We start from the raw sequence: 22,866 nt of genomic DNA on the forward strand, positions 1-22,866 counted from the left end.
GATTGTCATTTTGGGTCCAGTTCTCAGGCCCCTCCCTCTATGGTCACAGGCCGCTACCCCCACCATTCTCAAAAAACTTAACCTTAAGCCCTAAGTGAGGTTGAGATCAGGGCTGACTCTTAAAGAGGAGTGGAGTAATGGGGATTGATACTTTGGAAGGATGTGGAAGATGAGACAAGATTCCAAACATCTAGGCAAGGAACTGGATGTGACAGAGCTAAGGAAGAAAAGGGCCAAGTTGATCATAGCACGAGATATGAATCACACCTTTCACATTCATGGTAGGGGCATGGTCCTCTAATAAAATGGCTGCTCCTTATCAGGAAGAGGCAATGTCCATCAGGGCTTTGGTGGTGGAGTGTCCCAGAGCAGGGCCTGGGATGTAAAGAAAGGGAACTGGACTGAGCTCCAGGGCTGCAGTAAATCATAGCCCTGAGTGCACTTATGGCTGAGTTCCCCTAACATAAAGGGTGTGGACTTTTCTTAAAGGGTCTTGACACATATATTACCAGATTGCTCCCCAGGGAGTTGGAATCAGTTTGCATTTCACCAGGAGTGTATAAAAGTGCACATTTCTTTTTATAACAGGTTTTTACCAATCTGATAAGCAAAATATTTCCTTGTTGTTTTAATTTGCATTTCTTTGATTAGTTGTAAAGTCATTCTTTTTCAGGTATTTGTTAGCCAGTTTGTATTTCCTCTTTTCTCCGTCTCCAATTTTTAAAATTAGGTTGTTACTCTTTCTCTTCTCATATGTGAACGCTTTATAGAGAAGGGTAATCTTTTGTTGTAGTTTTGGCAGTTTTCTCTCAGCTTGTTGTTTGCTTTCTAATTTTGTTCGTGGTGGTTTTGATATGCAGGTATTTTACATTTTTTAGAGAGTTTTATTAATATTTTCCTTTATGAAATCTTCCATTGCTTTTATGCTTAGGACAGAACATCCTGCACCTTTTACAAAATTAGTACATACTCATCTATATTTTTTCTTGTTTTATGGTATTTTTAAAAATTCTTTAATCTATGTGGGATTTACTCTGCTTTTTGGTTTGAGGTGGGGCTCTAATTTGAATCGGTCCCCCATTCATTGAATAGTCTATCACTTTCTAATCTATTTGTGCTTTTTGCTTTATGAACTTTAAGTTCTTTAAAATACCCAGATCCATTTCAGAATTCTCTAGTCTATACCATTGGTTTATGTACAGGAAAGGTTATTAGTGAGCCAGGTATTATGTAAACATTTTTAGAAAGCTTATTGTTATGTAGACAGGGAATGTTGTTATACGTTTTTTATAATTTGGTGCATAGTATAAGAAAGTTATAGAGACAGGATTAGAATTTTAAGTGAAATTAAGATTCCTTCCTTCATATTGCTCATATTGGTGATCTGTCTGCACTCTTTGGTATTTCTTTTTTCACAATGGCTAACCAGCATCGAAACAAAAATTTTGAGAGGATCAAGAATTAATGCCAGCTTAGAAATAGAGACACAGATGTAGAGAACAAACGTATGGACACCAAGGGGGGAAAGCGGGGGGTGGGGGGAGGTGATGAACTGGGAGATTGGGATTGACATACATACACTAATATGTATAAAATAGATAACTAATAAGAACCTGTGGTATAAAAAATAATAATAAATAAAATAAAATTCAAATCAAATCAAAACAAAACAAAAAAGAATTAATGCCAGCTCAGAGTGCCAGTTTCTTCCTTAATTTCTCTCTGGTTTTGAAAGGTCTGTTTTTGTCTGTTTCTGCACTATAGCTAATGCTCTTATGCAGGAAGGCAGAAAGTTTAGGCTATTTAGTCATAAATCTTAAATATTTGATGAACTGTCACCTTAGGCTTTAACACAGTGATAAAACATGAAACTTCTATGAGGTCATTTTTGGAATTCACCTTTGGAGGAAACCAATGAAACATTAAAGTTGAATTTTGATTCGCAGCTAGATGTCTTAGTGGGCCCCAACCTGTGGGTTGTATTCCAGAAAACCATAACACTCATCACTGTTCCACATGTTATATATTTATTTGTTTGTTTCTTATCTGCTTTTCTCTACTAGTATATAAGTGCCATGAAAGAAGGGACTTTGTTTTTGTTCACTGCTCTATCCCCAGTGCCTAGAATAGTGTGTGGACCTAGTGACACTCAATAAATATTTAGTAGGTGAATGAAGAACTAAATGGATAAGCAGTCTTCTAAATAATGGTTATTTCCTGGCTCAGCCTACTGAGTATACTTAGCTTGTAGTATGTATGAAGAACGCTAATCTTAGCTCAGAGTCTCCGATCTTCCTGGGAGACCTGTGTTCAGATCTCTTCTGATACTTGAGCCTAAGGCCAAGCCCAGATGTGCTTAGAGCTCTTCTGAAGCCTGGACAATGGGAATTAAAGCCTCCTGTACAGACCCTAGGCTGGCCTAAAGGCGAGGGCCGGAGGTGGCTCTGCTGCTTCCCACGCAAGCAAGCTGTGAGGTTGCAGCAGGAGCTGGCCCAGGTGGTGGTCTCCTTTTGTTCCTATGGGGCTTTTGTATCTTGCTGTTTGGGAGCATCGAACACGTTTAATATTTTCCAATTAAGAAGTTTGTGTTTAGCTCAATTGCACTTCTGAAATATTCTTTTCAGGGGAAGAAGTCATCAGAATAAGAGGAAAGCATGTGGACGGGCGGGGAGCGCTGGCTGTGCTGAATGGAAGGATGAGCTCGGGGAGGTTCCGGGCGGCTCACACGGTGTGCTTTCTGCCCTCTCTTTCAGGGCCTTCCCTCCTTTTGAAGAATGGCTCCTTCTTGGCAGAGGCTGGGTTTATATGCCTCTCTTCTGAAAAGGCAGCTACGTGATGGTCCAGATGTCATCAAATGGGGAAGGAGAGTGATTCCAGGATGTTCCAGAGGTATTTACAGTGCCACGGGAAAGTGGACCAAAGAGTATACGCTGCAGACAAGAAAGGATGTGGAGAAATGGTGGCATCAACGAATAAAAGAACAGGCCTCCAAAATTTCAGAAGCTGATGTGAGTATTCTTTTATATATATATATATATATATATATATATATATATATATATATTTTTTTTTTTTTTTTTTTTGGTTGCACCAGGTCTTAGTTGCAGCAGGTAGGCTCCTTAGTTGTGGCATGCGAGCTCTTAGTTGCTGCATGTATGTGGGATCCAGTTCCCTGAACAGGGATCGAACCCGGGCCCCCTGCACTGGGAACTTGAAGTCTTATCCACTGCGCCACCAAGGAAGTCCCATGAGTATTCTAAGAGACGCTGAAAGGGTAGAGAAGAGGGACTAAGAGCTTGGACTGGGGTGAGACTGCCTGAATTCAAATAAGTTATTGAGTATGTGACATTGAGCCAAATTTCTGAATCTCTCTGGGCTTCAACTTTTTTTTATCTAAAACGGGCATTGTTAATAGTAGTGCTCACCTGCTTCCCAGGATGCTTGTGAGGGGTAACTGGGATGAGACCAACCTGGTGCTTGGAGGAGTTTCAGTGTGGTGCACATACAAACAAGGTGCATGCAAATGGTGCCACACTGGGCATTCTGGAGCAGCATTTACTGGAGCCACAGCAGATGTCAGGTCCTCTGTGGTCCACTGCATGGTGGGGCAGCACACAGGGATCCAGCAGGGTCAGATAGGAGACGCTAGGAGAGGCACCTGGGCCCCTCAGCTGTGGAACTTTTAAGCTCCTGCATATTCTGAGAAGTACCTCCCTCTCTCCTCCCAGGACGCTGGCCTCCAGCCCTTTTCTGCCATCATGGCTTGGGAGGTACCAGCCCTTCCCAGATGTGATCTGGGACTGGGGTCCAACCTCATGGTTGCAGCTATATAAGTTAGGGGACCCTTGGCTTTTGGTCTGTCTGCACCAGCTCAGCGCTCTACCTGAATTGTCTTAAGCACTTGGCTGTAGCGACTTTCCATGGAGTTCTCTGCTGGAGGCCAGCTCCTTCTCTGGGAGACCAACCTGCTGGGGATCAGTCTTGGATGCATTAACCCTTACCTCTCGATATTGGTCAAAATGACAAATGGAAGATATGATTTGTTGAATGAAATATTGAATCTGATCAGAGCACAGGACTATAAAATAGAGTTTTACTCTTAAGTTCTGACCATCCTTTCATAATAGTTACCAGTAAAATAATGCTGACCCTTTATGTTTAATTAAAGAGATTAGGCCAAAGGCAAGCAGTTGAGTAAATATATATCTGCACAAGATGACACTGCTTGAATCGCCTTTCCTGATTCTCCACTCTTATCAGACTCATTCTTTCTATGAGATTGATCATTATGAACAATGTGGGTGGGTAGCTATTTGTATTAAACTGAAGGATGGTTTTCGGCATTAGTTACAAAGAAAATCTGGTCTTTAAAGAGATGTAATGTGTAACACGTGAAATGATAAAAAGCAAGGTTTAAATATATTGCATAATTATACAATAAAAGCTTGACTTTTACCTTATTAGGAAGTGAAAATTCTTTGTGGCAACATGACCAGACTAATGTAACTAAATGTATTTTGGAAGCAGACCTTAGGGAGCAGTTTAATTCTCAATGAGGAGCATAAAATTAGCTTTTTTTCTTTTGGTTTAAATTTAGTCACTTCCAAACATTTTGAAGTTGTAGCTTTTTCTTCTTGTGACATTGCATTCTTAAGCGTATGGTTGTGTAAAAACTTAAATGGATCAAAATAAACTGTGTTTCACTAGTTGGATAAATAGCTTGAGGGACATTTTGGGTCATCCCCTGGTGGCATTCTATGAGGGTTTGAATCAGGGAACGGCAAAGTGGAGAGAGCACTGGATCGGGAGCCTGAGCAGTAATACTGGCTCTGCCCCCAAATCGGTGTGATCTCATCAGCATCGTTTAACCTCTTTGATCCTCAGATTCTTTGCATTGTTTATCTCACAGGATTGCTTTGAAAATCAAATGAGAAAATATGACTGAACCCATTTTATAAACTGAAAGAGGATAAAAATGTGTGGTGTGTCTTTGTCAGGAATGAGAATATGACTAGATGCTGGTGGATTTTGAAGAATCTATAATCAACCTCCCTCTGGTATTAGAGCTACATTTGAAATCCACCTGAATGAGCTTCTAGATGCTGAATATTTTGCCATCATCATCATAATCATCATTACAAAAAGAACTTCCATTTAATGAGCATTTTACTATGTCAGCCACCATCTTTCCATTGATTATCTCATTTAAATCCTGAATCAACCCTGGGGGTGAGTAATATTATCCTCATTTTGGGGGTAAGAAAACAGGCTCAGAGGGAGGTTTGGTAACTTGTTGAGATGCACAACTCATTTGTGGCAGAGCCCAGGACTCAAACCCAGACACGTTTGATTTCTAAACTCATGCTTTCACCAGGAACCTTCTTTTGCCTTGCCTTTGATTTACAGATTGTAAACCGAGGCCAGAAAGACAAAAGAATTTGCCTAAGGTCTCACAGCTAGTGTCAAAGCTCGACCAGATCCCAGGCTGCAGGCTCCTATTGAGTGGTCCTTCCCCCTCCATCCTCTAGACTCAGCAACAGCTTCAGAGCATGATCTATAAAGAGGCAGAAGTTATCTTTCTCCTGATGTTAGAAGCTGACAAAAATAATAGGACCCACTTATAAAAACCATCCTTTTTCTATCGCTTCCAATCTTAATTTCTTTTTAAAGGCTTAAATTCTTACACTTTTATATAATTATGAAAATTTCCCTTTCAATCAGATTCCTACTCAATTATAGTATAAACTCCCGTAATTCCTGCTTTCCACTCCCAGAGATAGAACTCATTTCATTGTCACAGAGGAAAATGACTTAATTCACACAGAAAAGCAAAAGGCAGGGTCAGGCAATAAGCTGAATACCTTTTCTGCAATAAATAAAAATATTCATGAATAGTAAAGAGTTTTGCTAGCAATACTTTTCTTTTTTAAAAAAAATTATTTATTTATTTATTTATTTATTTTTGGCTGTGTTGGGTCTTCATTGCTGCGTGCGGACTTTCTCTAGTTGCTTCGAGCGGGGGCTACTCTTCGTTGGGGTGCGCGGGCCTCTTATCGAGGTGGCTTCTCTTGTTGCAGAGCGTGGGCTTTAGGTGCGTGGGCTTCAGTAGTTGTGGCACACGGGCTCAGTAGTTGTGGCTCACGGGCTCTAGAGCGCAAGCTTAGTAGTTGTGGCACATGGGCTTAGTTGTTCTGTGGCATGTGGGATCTTCCCGGACCAGGGCTCTAACCTGTGTCCCCTGCATTGGCAGGTGGATTCTTTTTTTGTTTTGTTTTGTTTTTTTGTTTTTGCGGTACGCGGGCCTCTAACTGTTGTGGCCTCTCCCACCGCGGAGCACAGGCTCCGGACGCGCAGGCTCAGCGGCCATGGCTCACGGGCCCAGCCGCTCCACGGCATGTGGGATCTTCCCGGGCCGGGGCACGAACCCGTGTCCCCTGCATCGGCAGGCGGACTCCCAACCACTGTGCCACCAGGGAAGCCCGGCAGGTGGATTCTTAACCACTGTGCTACCAGGGAAGCCCAATACTTTTCTATATATATTCTGTAAACTCAGTTTTGTAGTTCTGCTTAGCTAGTATGTAATGAATCCCTTGATTTTGCTATAAATTTAATCTTTGTTGGATAGACATACAAAATGGATATGTTAATGAAGAAGCTATATGTGGAAAATGTTTCGGGCAACATTGTTAAATAAACATCATTTTAAAATATATGTCACTATAATGAAAACAAAGTGATTATGATAAAAAATAGGTTTAATGTAAAAACTTTAAAATGAAAAACTAGAAATAGTTTATATCAAGGATTTTGTTGTTTTTTTCAGGTCCCAAAGAACTCTGTAACAGCTGTTTTCCCATGTCCCTAAAAATTCCCAAAGGAAAGGCAGTAGGCCAAATCCATTGCAATGAGTAATGTTTGAATCGAGTGGGTAGTCTGCTTATTTCCGATTCTGCACCAAGTATCAGAACGAGGTCTTGTACTTCCTTTGAGGGATTTGTTTACAAGCTGAGAGGATTGTCTGTCACTTGCCTTCTTAAAGAAGGAAAGTCCTAAGTCCCCACTAACTCCTGAATCTCAAGTCCTCTCTCATGCTCCTGAGGTTTTCCTAAGAGTTATGGATCCACATTAAAGTGCATGATCAACGTGGGGCTTTCCATCCATTTCTAGAAATCAACAGCAGCTGTCACTTCAGTATTCCAGATTTCCAAGTTTATGTATTATCCAAACTTCTTATTTATTCACTTTTCCCTTCTCTTCCTTCAGGCACCTTTACTTACCACTCAGTGGGTGATTTCCAGAAGATGGGCAGTACAGAGAAAAGTGCCACTCTGGTCTGTTTTGCCACCCTTTAGGGGCCCTGCTAAAGATTTGTTTAACTTCTTTGCTGAAGGAAGTGTAAAGCAAGGGGTCGAATGAGATTTGGAAAGAATCTGATTTCTGGTTTCTTCTGTTCCCCTGATTACAGTTGGCTGTCAATTATCAGTCATGCAAATACTTACCAAAAAATACCTCCCCAGTCCACACACATACCCAAAAGAGTGGTTATGAATATTCTGTCTTGCATTTGTTTTCATTCATTTTGAAGAAGCAAAGGCTTAAAGAACTCTAGTAGCGCTCATGGAAGGGAGTAAGGACAGAAAGAGAGAAATAGAAGGTGGCAAAAAAGTAATGATAACATCAGACAGTCCAGACCCTTAGTGACTAAACAGAAGCAGTTACCTGTTCTCTTCCTTTCTTCAGAGGCACCCCTTCTCCCCCATGGGAGGATTTGAGATTGGAGAGGGGGAACATTCCTGTCACTTGGATAGGATTGGTGAAGTGTGCTGGGAAAAGTGCCCTTCAGTAATAAGTGCACTGCAGAGGCCTGTTATCAGGCTTCAGAGCACAAAGGCCGACAAACATTTATCCAACATTTATTAAACTGGGAGGTGGGCAGCCGGGAAGGTGGGGTTGGGGGGAGGGATGATTAAAACATGGTCCTTGCCCTTGAACAATAGGTCCCCAGTAAGGAATCAATTAAATGATACCACCTTTCCTGTGGAGCCTTTTCCCCTCATGTGCACAAACTCATGACAGCATTCACCATTTTACTGTGGAAGCACTAAGGTGCCAAAAGTCAGTGTTCCTGTGAGGACCTCCCGCCCTGTGTTCATTCTGTTCCAATGCATTTACCTTTTTTCTGTGTTTCTCGAGATGAAGCCGCGTCTTTGGAAGTTGGAGAGTTATGTAACCCTGGCCTGAGGCTGCCTGTAGATCACCCCCTGGGAAATAGCTAAAATTTTCTCATTACCTTACCATTTCAACTTTTTCTGTTGAAAGATAAGCTCACAATACAGCAGAAAACCCGGGACCTGAACCGCTGCCTGAGGACCCTGCTCGTACTGTTCAATCCAAGTCTGCATGCAGCTACAGGGAATTTAGGGAGGGGCTCCATTTTTAGACATGTCACATCTCTGTGATTCACTATTGTTTCCTTGAATTATATGGACATATGTGTCAGAGCTTCATTTGGAAAAACATATAGTTCTTTAAGACCTAGATAGCTGTCCTAAAAGAGAAGCTTTTAAAAGAGAAAAAGACAGATTTAAAAATACATATGGGTAATAGGACTTTGAGGTTGTTTGGCATTATTTTGGACATTCTTTAGGTTAAGCCAGGGCTTTGAAGTTTGGTATTAGGCATTTTTGTCAGTTTACCTTATGGGAACGGTTTTTTTTAAAAGAAAACTTTTAAAAATGTTAAATTATTACCTTGAGTAAAATGCCAAAATATTATGTGCATGCGGGTTTCCCCGTGAATGCTTAATAAATACTCATTGTCATTTTTTTGTCATTCTTTCCTAGAAATCAAAGCCCAAGTTTTACGTGCTTTCCATGTTCCCTTATCCTTCCGGCAAGCTGCACATGGGCCACGTGCGTGTGTACACCATCAGCGACACCATTGCACGCTTCCAGAAGATGAGAGGGATGCAGGTAAGGCAAGATGCCTGCTGGAATAGCACTTTCCTGCCTGACTCAGGACAATAAGAATGTAGGACAAAGGAAGAAAACCAATCTTAGTTAAGATTAGGACAGCTTTGAAGATAAACGTGAAAAGCTCAGGGTTTCCTCTCATGAATTGGAGGACATAATAAAGCATCCAGATTAATTGGGGGGCAGCCGTGTGTTGGATGTTGTGCTAGGGAGGGAGGTGGGGTGTGGATGCAGTGGAAGGAGGTTACAAATGTGGGTACCACATGATATCTCCTCAGGAGGAGTTCACAGTCCAGTGGGGCTGACACCCATAAATAGACAAACATTGAACAGGGGAATGAATCCAATAGTAGAAATGAGGAACAAATGCTGTGAGTAGGAAGTGGGACCACAAGAGATTTTTCTCCTTGTATTTGATATTTTCTGTATTCTCTAATGAGCATGTATTTATTTTGTAATGGAAAAAGTAAAATTTTCCTAACAAAAAAATATGTGGGGAGTAACAGCTCTGCGGGAGTTGGGGAAGGCTCCGCTAAAGAGGGAGCATCTGTCCTTGAAGGACAAGGTGAAATTTCCTGGGAGAGGAGGAGAAGAAACCTTGCATGTCTGATGTTGGTAGACGCCTTCACCCCACTGCCAATTACCCCAGAGCCTGCGCTGTACTCTTTACCAACACGTCATCTGTAAGATGAGGTGGCAGTGATCATAGCAGCTTCTTTAACACCTTACAGAGAGAGGCAGGATTAAAGAGAGGCTGAGAGCATGGACCGTTGAACCAGATGGCCAGCATTTGAATGCTAGCCCTTAACACTTAGTAGCTATTCGACTTTTGACTAATTACTAAATTAACGTCTCTAATACCTAGTTTTCTCTCATCTGTAAAATGGGGATAAAATAGTACCTGCCCATTGAACTGTTACAGGGATTGAAAGAGGATGACTATGAAGCACTTAGCGCATAGCTGGCACATAAGTACGTAACTAGTAAATATTAGCATTGCCAGTGGAGGGCTGGAGCCTGCTTGTACCAGCTCCTGAGAGCTGTGGGCATGTCTGCCCAACTTCATGTTAATTATTTGTCACCTTAGTAGCTTGAAATCCACCATGGTGGGAGTATTTACATCATGGAAATCAGCAAAGCCTACAAATCAGGGCTTTTTCTGCCAGAGAGTTGATTGTTAAACATTTACTGGCACTGCCACTGGCTGTTGCTATTATTAACCTCTCAGGGTCTATGTAAAGGGTATCTGCCCCCTCCCAGTCCTTTATCAAGATTTTCTTTTAGAAAGGTACGTGAATCCATTGTCATAATTGGTTTGAAAATTTGTGCTGAACTGACATTGGCAGCAAGAAGTATTCCTAAAAAGGAAGTCAGGGTATAATGTCTCTTTGTCACTTGAAGAGTTAATGACTTTTACTGTCAGATTCAGAGATTTGCCTTCTACAGGGATGTCTCCCTGGGCTATGCGAGGTATTATTTTTCCCAGATACTGCTTTCCATCACTTCTGCAATGTTTATTAGAAAGAGGTGGTGCAGAATAAATTGACTCTTGTCATGAAGTATAATATCTGTGTTTCTTCAACTAGATTTATCTTTTTTTTTTTTTTTTTTTACTTAGGCCAACTTATTTTGGAAAATTAGTGAGTACAGGCCAGTTGCTGAAGATTAAACTTTTACAGCAAAACTGTACATTTGTGATACATTAGCGGATAAGTGGTTGAGGGGATGTAAGTGGGACGCTAATTCCCTTGGGTGGGTGAGACGTTACAGAGAAGGCTCAAGGCAGAACCCCAGGCCCAGAGATACTGGGACCCTTGTAGGCAGCTTAGGCCCAAAAGACAAAATGGAGTCCCTTACAGTAACTGAAGCCCAAGGTCAGGCTGGACCCAGGGACTGGGCAACCCAGGTTTGAACCCCATTGTACCACTTTCTCACTGAGTGACCCTGCACAAGTCATTTAATGTCTGTGAATCCCACTCTCCTTGTCTTTAAAATAGGGATAATAATATAATAATAATTATTTTTCCCTCCTGGGTCATTGTGTGGGTTAAATGAGATAGTACATGTGTCTGGCACATAATAGTCCCTTAATAAGTGGTAGCCCTGATTATTATTTATACTGATCTGACTTACTCTGGGAAGTCATTTAATAAATGAAATGAAATCTAATTCATTTAATAAATGAATCTGCTCTCTTCTGCTTGGGGCCTGCTGCATGGAGTTGCCTTCTGAGAAGTAACTAGACTGCAAATCATCACCTGCTATTTGTATTATCTATCCTGTGACTCGGTTGGTTCCTAAAACCACTCTTTGTTTTTTGGTTTATGGTATCTTAGTCATTGTGACCAGCAGGCACCTAGGGTTCCCTCTGTTCCTCAGTTTCAGTTGCTCTCTTTAAGATGATAAGCTATCTTGGAGGGGGGCGGGTATCCTCCAGGCTCTCTTGAACTTAATTTCTTGTTAATTTTCATAGCCCATATTTAAGTCAGATCATCCCCAAAATAACTGCCAAATATGGTGAAAACTTGTCCAGCCATTTCTAAGTGGTAATGGCAACAAAGAAGCAAATCTCTGTAATGGTCAACAGTGTGAAAGCCTGTTGAGCTTCTTGTTGTTTTAAAATCCTTCTCTCCCAATGTCAGGACTAGTCCCAGGGATTGGGATTCAGGTCAGGTTCAGTGATTCTTACTCTAAGGAGGGAAGGAATATCTGCTCTGCAATAGCAACGTCTGACATGTATATTGATTAATTCATTCGGTACATAGCCCTTGGGCACCAGCTTTTCCAAACACCGGCCTTTCTACTGTATTATATAGTAGTATTGGAGTCTTAGGTTCAAAATCAGTCAGTAGGCCTAGGAAAAATTCAGTAAGCTTGCCTTTTTCTATAATTTGTTAATTTGTTGGTAGATTTGCTTAATTCTTTTCTTTTTTAAGATTTATTTATTTATTTGGTTGTGCTGGGTCTTAGTTGCGGCAGGTGAGCTCCTTAGTTGCGGCAGCTAGTCTCCTTAGTTGTGGCTCGCCGGCTTTTTAGTTGTAGCACGTGGTCTCCTTAGTTGTGGCAGGTGGGCTTCTTAGTTGCGGCTTGCCAGCTCCTTAGTTGCAGCACGTGGGCTCCTTAGTTGTGGCATGTGAACTCTTAGTTGCGGCATGCATGTGGGATCTAGTTCCCTGACCAGGGATTGAACCCAGGCCCCCTGTATTGGGAGCACGGGGTCTTATCCACTGCACCACCTGGGAAGTCCCTGATTTGCTTAATTCTTTTTTTATTATTATTTTAAAAAATTAATTTATTTATTTTTGGCTGCACTGGGACTTTGTTGTTGCACGCGGGCTTTCTCTAGTTGCGGAGAGTGGGGGCTGCTCTTTGTTGCGGTGCGCGGGCTTCTCATTGCGGTGGTTTCTCTTGTTGCAGAGCACAGGCTCCAGGCATGCGGGCTTCAGTAGTTGTGGTTCGCGGGCTCTAGAGCACAGACTCAGTAGTTGTGGTGCATGGGCTTAGTTGTTCCATGGCATGTGGAATCTTCCCAGACCGTGGATCGAACCCGTGTCCCGTGCATTGGCAGGAGGATTCTTAACCACTGCGCCACCAGGGAAGCCCCCTGATTTGCTTAATTCTTGAATGGAGATATGGAAGTCATTCTAAGGCACATAAGAACAGTAGATGAGAAGTAAAAAGTGGAGTGACATTTGCACCAAGTCTGCTCTCTTCAAGGCCACCAGTGACCTCCCTGGATGTGTCTCTGTCATCCTGTCTCATCTCAGTGGCATGTAATACAGTAGACCATTTCCCCGTCTGTGAAAGACTGTGCTCTTGGCATGAGACCCACTCTCCAGGTTTTTTTTTGCTGCAACTTGGTTTCTTCCTCCCAGTTTACTCCACAAGGTTTTCCTGCTCCACTCCATCTTTGCATACTCTTATCAGGTTGGAAAGTTCTGCTTTAAAGGCAGACCTCAGAGATTGTGTGGGTTTTGTTCCAGACCACTACAATAAAGTGGATATCGCAATAAAGTGAGTCACAGGAATTTTTTGGTCCCAGTGCATATAAAAGTAATGTTTACATTATATTGTGGTTTGTTGTGTGCGATAGCATTATGTCTTTAAAAAAATGTACATACCTTATTAAAAAATAATGCTGTTGGAAAACTGGTGCCAATAGACTTGCTCAACGAAGGGTTGCCACAAACCATCAATTTGTAAAAAGCACAGTATCTGTGAAGTACAGTAAAGCAGAGTGCAGTACAATGAGGTTACTCCTGTATTCCTAGTTCGCTCAGAATTTTTATCATGAATGGGTATTGAGTTTTGTCATATGCCTTTTCTGCATCTATTGAGACAATACATGGTTTTTCTCCTTTAATCTGTTAATGTGATGTATTATGTTGATTGATTTTTTAAAAATGCTAAACCAACGTTGTGTTCCTAGGACAAATTTCATTTGGTCGTGATGTACTTTTTTGAATGTATATATTGCTGTATTCATTTGTCAGTATCCCTATGTGCCTGAAAGACACTGACCTGTAATTTACTTTTCTTGTAATATCTTTGTATTTAATATCAGGTTTATGCTAGCCTCATAAAACAAGCTAGGAAGTCTTCCCTTCTTCCCACTTTCTGAAAGTGTTGTGTATTATTAGTGTTATTTCTTTCTTTATTGTTCAATAGCATTCACCAGTGATGGTATCTTGACCTAGAGCTTTCTTTGTGGGAAGTTTTTAAATTACAGTTCTATTTCTTTAATGGATATAAGGCTATTCAGATCTTCTGATTTTTTTTTTCTGTGTCAGTTTTAATTTGTGTTTTTCGAGGGATTTGTCTACCCTACCTCAGATTCTGTTCTAGACTGCCTTCTCTTTTTTTTCTCTATCCACTTTCCCTAGGTAGGCTCTATCCTCTTTAGTTTAAATATGATACTTTAAAAAATTATAAACATTTCCAACACAGGAATACAGAGAACATTATTCTAAATACTCAGACCCGCCATCCTGATATAATAGATATTACCATTTAATCTTGTTAATCTCAGCTTTTTTTCTTCTATGTTGCAGATACAGTTGTGCCTCTCCACAATCAGATTCCAGTCCTTCAGTTAAAAAAAAAACTAGTGTCTATCCTTTGCCTTCTTGTTTTCATGCTTTTATTCTATGTATTGTTTATGGATACATACACACTTGTGTGTAGTATTGTGTATTTTGAGTCAGTTCAAAATACACAATAGTTTATAGTTCATCCATTATAAGTGCTTATAGTTCATCCATTAAGTGCTGTATAATTATGACAATATTTAATTATCTATTTTCACATTGATAGAGTTTTAGGTTGTTTTAGATTTTTGTTCCAATGAACATCCTTGCACCTAACTGTTAGCCTGTGGGAGAAGTGGCATTGCTGGGTCATAGAGTGTACGCTCCTCAGCATAAATATGTCTTGCCAAATTGCTTTCCAAAATGTTGGTGCCAATTTATATTCCTACCAGAAATAAATGGCATTTCATATAGCCCTACATCCCTGACAATACTTACTAATGTTAGGCTTTTAAATCTTTGCTAATTTGATATATGGGAAATGGCATCTAATTGTGTTTTCAATTTACATTTTCCTGAGTTCTGTCCTAGTGAAGCTATTTTTTATCTATTTAAGTTTCCTCTTCTCTGATTGGCTTGCTCACATTATTTGCCAAGTTCCTCATGGGTTGTTTGTCTTTTTCATATTGTTCTTACTGTTCATATACTTTTTTTTTTTTGCGGGGGGGGTCTCAGTTGCTGTTCACGGGCTTTCTCTAGTTGAGGTGAGCAGGGGCTACTCTTCATTGCTGTGTGCGGGCTTCTCATTGTTGTGGCTTCTCTTGCTGCAGAGCTCGGGCTCTAGGCTCACAGGCTTCAGTGGTTGCAGCACGTGGGCTTCAGTAGTTGTGGCGCACGGGCTGTAGGGTGTGCAGGCTCTAGGGCACGTGGGCTTCAGTAGTTGTGGCTCGTGGGCTTAGTTGCTCTGCGGCGTGTGGGATCTTCCCGGACCAGGGATCGATCCCGTGTCCCCTGCATTGGCAGGTGGATTCTTAACCACTGCGCCACCAGGGAAGTCCCTCATATAGTTCTTTATATGGTCTGGATTATTGATTCTTTGTTAGTTAAATACAGTGCAAATGTCTTCTCCCAGTCTGTGGTTTGTCCTTGTATTTTGTGAGCCCGCCAGACCACAGATTGTAATTTGGGTTTGAGAATGGACAAGAATGATGATTTGGAAAGTTCAAGGTTGCTTTTACTTTGGTTTCCTCCTATAGCAGCAAATAAGTTGTGCAAAGGAGAGAAATGAGACAAGAGTGTAAGCAGATCATTGGGGTCCCCCACGTTCTTGTTGTAGTCAATGGAGATGTGCCTGAGGCCATGATCATCACAGTTCTCTTGGGGAAACCTAAAGTCACAAAGTTGGCCAGGCCTTGGGCATACAAGTAAATTACATGTGGACTTGGCAAGTGGAGAGGGAGGTGGTTTGGGGGTGATGAGTTGATCAGGAATCTGTGACTTTAGTCAGTGTCACTGGCCTCCCACCTGCCTCCTACCTCACAGATTTGTTGCAGGGTTCATGTGCAATGATCAATGAGAAAACTCTAAAAACCATAATGCAATTTTCCAGTGTAACCCAATTAATAATAGCAGTAATACGGTAGTTCTGAGGTTTGGATGTTTAAGCGGGGACCACTTGAAGCCAGAGATAAATCATTCTCTTTCAGGAGTCAGAAAAGACCACAGTGCCATTCGGTTTCTTCTTAAACTCATACAATGTCTGATGACATATTTAAAGTTTAGCACCATATGGTGATTTTGTTGTGTTTTCATACGTTGTGTGCACAGATGGTTAGAAAATAAAATTACCCACCTCCCACCTCAGCTGGTCTCCTCAGCACCTTCTGGGCCAGAAGCGGGGCAATTAAAGCATCAAGCTGCCAAGTCCCCCTCACAGAGTTGGACCTTGAATAATTTGTCTTAGGCAAAACACCGCAGGGCACTGCCCAAGTAGTGTTTTCCGCTTGGGCCTTTTTGCTATCTCCTGTGGAGGAGGAAGGAAATTGAGGCTATGTGTCTGGCAGCTGCATGATCATAATGCAATTACCCACAAATATCAGGAAGTGAGGGGAGTTCTTAGCAAGTGAACCATAATATACGTTTCATCAGCTTTCAGTTGGCCAGTCAGTCAACAAATGTTTATGAAGTGCCCAGAGAATGCATCGCATGCCATTTAGTTTTCAGATTTTCTAATCTCTGGAGCATCTGAAAGTAGAGAGTAGATTTCCAGGGCTTATCCTCTCAGATGTAATTTGAAAGGGACATTGAGTTGCTAGTCCAGTATTTTGATTGGAAACTGCCTGATTTATCTGCCTCACATTCCCAGAGGTCTTCTGTTTTGGGTCTAGTTACTGTCATTTAGATTCTTTACCCTGAAGTATTCGCTTCATTTTGATCCCCAACCTGTAATAATAGTGAGTTATTAAACTTGCTAAACAAAATTAAATGTTGTGTTTCTCATTTCTTGGAAATGAAGTGTTGAATCTACTCCACAGAAACCACGGCACTCTCTGAAAATAGCAATTTTTTTCAGAAGCAGTAACCATGGTTGCTCTTAATTAGAAGCTGAATTGGTTTCAAATATAAAGTTTTGTTTTATGATGAAAGGGAGAGAAAGCTGGACATTCCTGGGGAATTGGTACTTCTCTCTCATTGGGAGGGCAGACAATCAGCTGCCCCAGCTTCCTTCCCTTCTTAACCTCCAAAGTCTTCTTAACTCTCCTTCATCTTCCTTCCCGTGCTGGAGGAAGAACTGTACTTTTGCCTGTTTGTTTCTTCCTTCTTAAAAAAAGTATTTTTAAATTGTACATAAAATTCCATATTCTCCCCTTTAAAAAGGAGAGATACAACATAGATAAGGCTACAGTCCCCTTTGACTACCCACTCCCCCCAGGCCCTTCTAGACAATGATCCCTATCATTTTCCAGGGTATATCCCTCCAGAGCCTCATCTGTACATTGTCACCTGTAACTGTGTTCTCCTGTATCCCTTCTAGTCTGCTTGCCATCCATCCTGCCTGCCATCCCTGAGATGCCCATAGCTCTGCCCAAATGGAAGCAAGAGGTCCTGTTGGGTAAGCCATGGTCATGTGACTGGGTCCACACCGGAGGCTGTTCTAGCTTGAGCTTCTAGGTCTCGCTTCCTGGCCAGCTCTGTCTAACTTGACAGGGCTCTGATCCCTGTGTTTGCCCCTCATCAGTAGCTGGCCCTCACTCCCCTTTGATATCTCGAGTCATGGTAAATTTTGCAGTCCTGTAGTGTTCCTGTGCTGGTCTTTGACTAGTTTGCTGTCAGATGGATCTCCTGCTTTGCTTTGTATGGTGGAAGGGCAGAACTCTGCAGGCCACATTTCCCAAGCTCTGGTGTCAGCTGGCCTCTGGCTGGTTTTGGACAGGAAGAATTCTGGCAAGATTGTAGGGGAGGAGGAATGAAGAAGCCAAGGAATTTCTCTCTCTCTCTGACCTGGTTAGTATCTCCTTCATTATTCCAGTTCCATTTGGCCAGACCTGCCTCTTTCAGCTTCTGCAACTGATCTCAGCCTTTGGGTTCAGTTATCTCTGCTTCCTCCCTTTGTTCCTTCAGTCTAGAAGTGGGGGCAGTGTCCCACTCGTCCTAATTTCTGGGTTGTTTCCCTGTCCTCTTGGCTTCTCACTCAGTTTAAAATACTTAGAGCATTTGTTAGAAGAACAGCTGGAAATGATGGTTTTTTACACCCTGGAAGTTTATTTTATGATTTCCAAGTTATAGCTGCCAGGACTTCTTGATTCCCTTTCTGCTGAAAGCACTCATCCAAGAAGAGGTTAACACCTAGGGGATTGGGAGGGCTCAGGTGGCCCTAAAATATAAATCCAGATGTTGGTGGGCGGGTTGTTGTTGTTGTTTTTAGGATAAATTGTCTAGTTGGCATATGTGAACTGTAGGTTTAGTTACTTGTGGAACTATGGAAGGATTAAACCAAGTTATGGTGATAGAAGAGAATAGAAATTTTAGAAGCCAAAAGGAGAGTTTAGAGTTCCTCCAGTGAATGTTTTTGATACTCTTGCCCATAGAGAAATCACAGACAAGAAAGTGGGCATTATATATCCAGAATGGGGGTATTTGATCTGGATGATGTAGAGCAGCGGTCCCCAACCTTTTTGGCACCAGGGACCGGTTTTGTGGAAGACAGTTTCTCCACGGACCACGGGTTGGGGGGGATAGTTTCGGGATGATTCAAGCACATTACTTTATTGTGCACTTTATTTCAATTATTATTACATTGTAATATATAATGAAATAATTATACAACTCACCATAATGCAGAATCAGTGGGAGCCCTGAGCTTGTTTTCACTTGCCACTCACTGATAGGGTTTTGATATGAGTCTGCAAGTAATTGATTTATTATGGTCCCTGTGCAGTCAAACCTCTCTGCTAATAATCTGTATTTGCACCCACTCCCCAGTGCTAGCATCACTGCCTCATCTCCACCTCAGATCATCAGGCATTAAATTCTCATAAGGAGAGTGCAACCTAGATCCCTCACGTGCACAGTTCACAGTAGGGTTCGCACTCCTATGAGAATCTAATGCTGCCACTGATCTGACAGAGGCAGAGCTCAGGCAGTAATGCGAGTGAAGGGGAGCTGCTGTACATACAGATGAAGCTTCGCTCGCTCGCCCGCCTGCCCGCTGCTCACCTCCTGTTGTCCGGCCCGGTTCCTAACAGGCCATGGACCTGTACCAGTCCATGACCCAGGGGTTGGGGACCCCTGATGTAGAAGAGACCAAGAGGTGAACGAGGTGGGCAAAGACAGCACTGACACGGTGTCTTTTAAATAAATAGGCTATAACAATTTGACCAGCAACTAGAATCTGCTGCCCAGGGGAAAGGGACAGGCTTTGGTATTTTGTAATCTTGTTATAGGTCTTTATTTTGTTCCTCCTGGACAGTAGTGAGTCATCTTATGGCACAAGAGTGAGTTCTGCCTTTGGTCACTGGATGTCTGGGAAACCCAAGGTGTAGAGTTGATTAGACCCTTTCCTGTTTCGTAGAAACTTGGTTCACAGGGACATTGAATCCAGTGGTCCAGCCCATGATGGAAAGAACTGTCCTGACTCCCCACAGTCTGTATTCCAGGGCAGACATTTGTTTTTTGTTAATTTTTGGTAAGACTGTGAAATATTAAGAAGCTCTAAGATTTTTCTAACTTTCTTTTCTTAATAGGTCTTTATTGGAGTATAATTGCTTCACAATACTGTGTTAGTTTCTGTTGCACAACAGAGGGACTCAGCCATATGCATACACGTGTCCCTGTATCCCCTCCCTCTTGAGCCTCCCTCCCATCCTCCCTATCCTACCCCTCTAGGTCATCGCAAAGCACCGAGCCAGTCTCCCTGTGCTACGCTGCTGTTTCCCACCAGCCAACTGTTTTACATTCGGTAGTGTATATGTCCAGGCACTGCTACTCTCACTTTGCCCCAGCTTTGCCCTCCCACCCCATGTCCTCAAGTCCATTTTCTATGTCTGTTTCTTTATTCCTGCCCTGCAGCTAGGTTCATCAGTACTATTTTTTTTTTAAGATTCCATATATATGTGTTAGCATATGGTATTTGTTTTTCTCTTTCTGACTTATTTCACTCTGTATGACAGTCTCTAGGTCCATCCACCTCACTACAAATAATTCAATTTCATTTCTTTTTATGGCTGAGTAATATGCCATTGTATATATGTGCCACATCTTCTTTATCCATTCATCTGTCGATGGACATTTAGGTTGCTTCCATGTCCTGGCTATTGTAAATAGTGCTGCAGTGAACATTGTGGTACATCTCTCTTTTTGAATTATGGTTTTCTCAGGGTATATGCCCAGTAGTGGGATTGTGAGTCATATGGTAGTGCTATTTTTAGTTTTTTAAGGAACCTTCATACTGTTTTCCATAGTGGTTATATCAATTTACATTCTCACCAACAGTGCAGGAGGGTTCCCTTTTCACCACACCTTTTTCAGCATTTATTGTTTCTAACTTTTTTGATAATGGTCATTCTGACCACCGTGAGGTGATACCTCATTGTAGTTTTGATTTGCATTTCTCTAATAATTAGTGATATTGAGCAGCTTTTCATGTGCCTCTTGGCCATCTGTATATCTTCCTTGGTGATGTCTACTTAGGTCTTCCGCCCATTTTTTAACTGGATTGTTTGTTTTTTTTGATATTGAGCTCCATGATCTGTTGGTATATTTTGGAGATTAATCCTTTATCTGTTGTTTCATTTGCAAATATTTTCTCCCATTTTGAGGGTTGTCTTTTTGTCTTGTTTATGGTTTCCTTTGCTGTGCAAAAGCTTTTAAGTTTAATTAAGTCTGATTTGTTTATTTTTGTTTTTATTTCCATTACTCTAGGGGGTGGGTCAAAGAAGATCTTGGTGTGGTTTATGTCAAAAAGTGTTTTTCCTCTGTTTTCCTCTAAGAGTTTTATAGTGTCTGGCCTTACATTTAAGTCTTTAATCTATTTGGAGTTTATTTTTGTGTATGGTGTTAGGTAGTGTTCTAATTTCATTCTTTTACATGTAGCTGTCCAGTTTTCCCAGCACTACTTATTGAAGAGGCTGTATTTTCTCCATTGTATGTTCTTGCCTCCTTTGTCATAAATTAGATGCCCATATGTGCGTGGGTTTATCTTTGGGCATTCTATCCTGTACCATTGATCTATATTTCTGTTTTTGTGCCAGTTCCGTACTGTCTTGATTACTGTAGCTCTGTAGTATAGTTTGAAGTTGGGGAGCCTGATTCCTCCAACTCCGTTTTCTGTTCTGAAGATTGCTTTGGCTATTCAGGGTCTTTTGTGTTTCCATACGAATTGTAAGATATCTTGTTCTAATTCTGTGAAAAATGAATGCCATTGCTAGTTTGATAGGGATTGCATTCACTCTGTAGATTGCTCTGGGTAGTATAGTCATTTTCACAATATTGATTCTTCCAATCCAAGAACTTGGTATATTTCTCCAGCTGTATGTCATCTTTGATTTCTTTCATCAGTGTTTTATAGTTTTCTGAGTACAAGTCTTTTGTCTCCTTAGGCAGGTTTATTCCTGGGTATTTTATTCTTTTCGTTGCAGTGGTAAATGGGAGTGTTTCCTTAATTTCTCTTTCTGATTTTTCGTTGTTGGTTTATAGGAATGCCAGAGATTTCTGTGCATTAATTTTGTATCCTGCAACCTTACAAAATTCACTGATTAGTTCTAGTAGTTTTCTGGTGACATCTTTAGGATTTTCTATGTATAGTATCATGTCATCAACAAACAGTGACAGTTTTACTTCTTTTCCAATTTGTATTCCTTTTATTTCTTTTTATTCTCTGATTGCTGTGGCTAGGACTTCCAAAACTATGTTGAATAAGAGTGGCGAGAGTGGACATCCTTGTCTTTTTCCTCATCTTAGTGGAAATGCTTTCAGTTTTCACCATTGAGTATGATGCTTGCTGTGGGTTTGTCATATATGGCCTTTATTATGTTGAGGTAGGTTCCCTCTATGCTCATTTTCTGGAGAGTTTTTATCATAAGTGGGTGTTGAATTTTGTCAAAAGCTTTTTCTGTATCTATTGAGATGATCATATGATTCTTATTCCTTAATTTGTTAATGTGGTGTATCACTGATTGATTTGCATATATTGAAGAATCCTTGCATCCCTGGTATAAATCCCACTTGATCATGGTGTATGATCCTTTTAACGTGCTGTTGGATTCTGTTTGCTAGTATTTTGTTCAGGATTTTTGCATCTATGTTCATCAGTGGTATTGGTCTATAATTGTCTTTTTTTGTGATATCTTTTTCTGGTTTTGGTATAAGGTTGATGGTGGCTTTGTAGAATGAATTTGGGAGTGTTTCTTCCTCTGCAATATTTTGGAAGAGTTTGAGAAGGATTGGTGTTAGCTCCTCTCTAACTGTTTGATAGAATTTGCCTGAGAAGCCATCTGGCCCTGGACTTTTGTTTGTTGGAAGATTTTTTTTTTTCAGCTTTATTGAGGTATATTTGACATAAAATTACAAGACGTTTAAAATGTACATCTTGGTGATATGATGTATGTGTACATTGTGAAAGGATTCCACCCATCTCGTTAATCAACACATCCATCACATCACGTATTTATCCTTTTTGGGGGGGAGGAAGGAACATTTAAGTTCTACTCTTTCAGTAAATTTCAATTATACAATACAGTGTTATCACTACAGTTGCCATGTTTTTCATTACATCCTCAGACCTTATTCATCTTATAACTGAAACTTTGTACCCTATTACCAACCTCTCCTTATTTCCCCCACCCCCGAACCGGGCAACCACTTTTCTGCTCTGTTTCTAGCCTTTAACTTTTTTTTTTTTTTTAAGATTTCACATATAAGTGATTCTATGCAGTATTAGTCTTCCTCTGCCTGGCTTATTTTAGGTTAATTACATTTAAAAAGCATTCCAACCCATGTCCTCAAAAGCTGTATAATCTTCCTTTACAAATCAGAGTTTTTATTTAAATTGTATAAAAACCATATATGGTTTGCATTACTTTTTCTTATTAGACATCAGGTGTTTTTTGTTTTTTGTTTTTTGTTTTTTGTTTTTTGCGGTACGCGGGCCTCTCGCTGTTGTGGCCTCTCCCGTTTCGGAGCACAGGCTCCGGATGCACAGGCCGAGCTGCCATGGCTCATGGGCCCAGCCGCTCCACGGCATGTGGGTTCCTCCCGGACCGGGGCACGAACCCGCGTCCCCTGCATCGGCAGACGGACTCTCAACCACTGCGCCACCAGGGAAGCCCTAGTCATCAGTTTTATACACATAAGTGTATACGTGTCAATCC

General features: G+C 41.2%; 1 protein-coding gene across 22 annotated transcripts in view; it reads left to right on the top strand.

The window, feature by feature from the left end:
- LARS2 (leucyl-tRNA synthetase 2, mitochondrial) overlaps positions 1-22,866 on the top strand; it is a 279,513-nt gene that overhangs the window by 109,124 nt on the left and 147,523 nt on the right. For 18 of the 22 annotated variants that reach the window (XR_012334582.1, XR_012334581.1, XM_033864716.2 and 15 more), the window contains 2 exons: positions 2,754-3,008; positions 8,844-8,972. Coding sequence is in view for 18 of the 22 variants with exons in the window: in XM_033864716.2 (XP_033720607.1) it covers positions 2,775-3,008; positions 8,844-8,972 (363 nt within the window). In the remaining 4 variants the exon portion in view is untranslated. Of the gene's footprint in view, positions 1-2,753; positions 3,009-4,909; positions 5,230-8,843; positions 8,973-17,033; positions 17,112-22,866 lie in introns of those variants that run through there. The other 4 variants (XM_033864717.2, XM_033864718.2, XM_019946730.3 and 1 more) reach the window with 3 other exon arrangements.

The sequence above is a fragment of the Tursiops truncatus genome, chromosome 10 (assembly GCF_011762595.2).
Source record: "Tursiops truncatus isolate mTurTru1 chromosome 10, mTurTru1.mat.Y, whole genome shotgun sequence".
NCBI lineage: Eukaryota > Metazoa > Chordata > Mammalia > Artiodactyla > Delphinidae > Tursiops > Tursiops truncatus.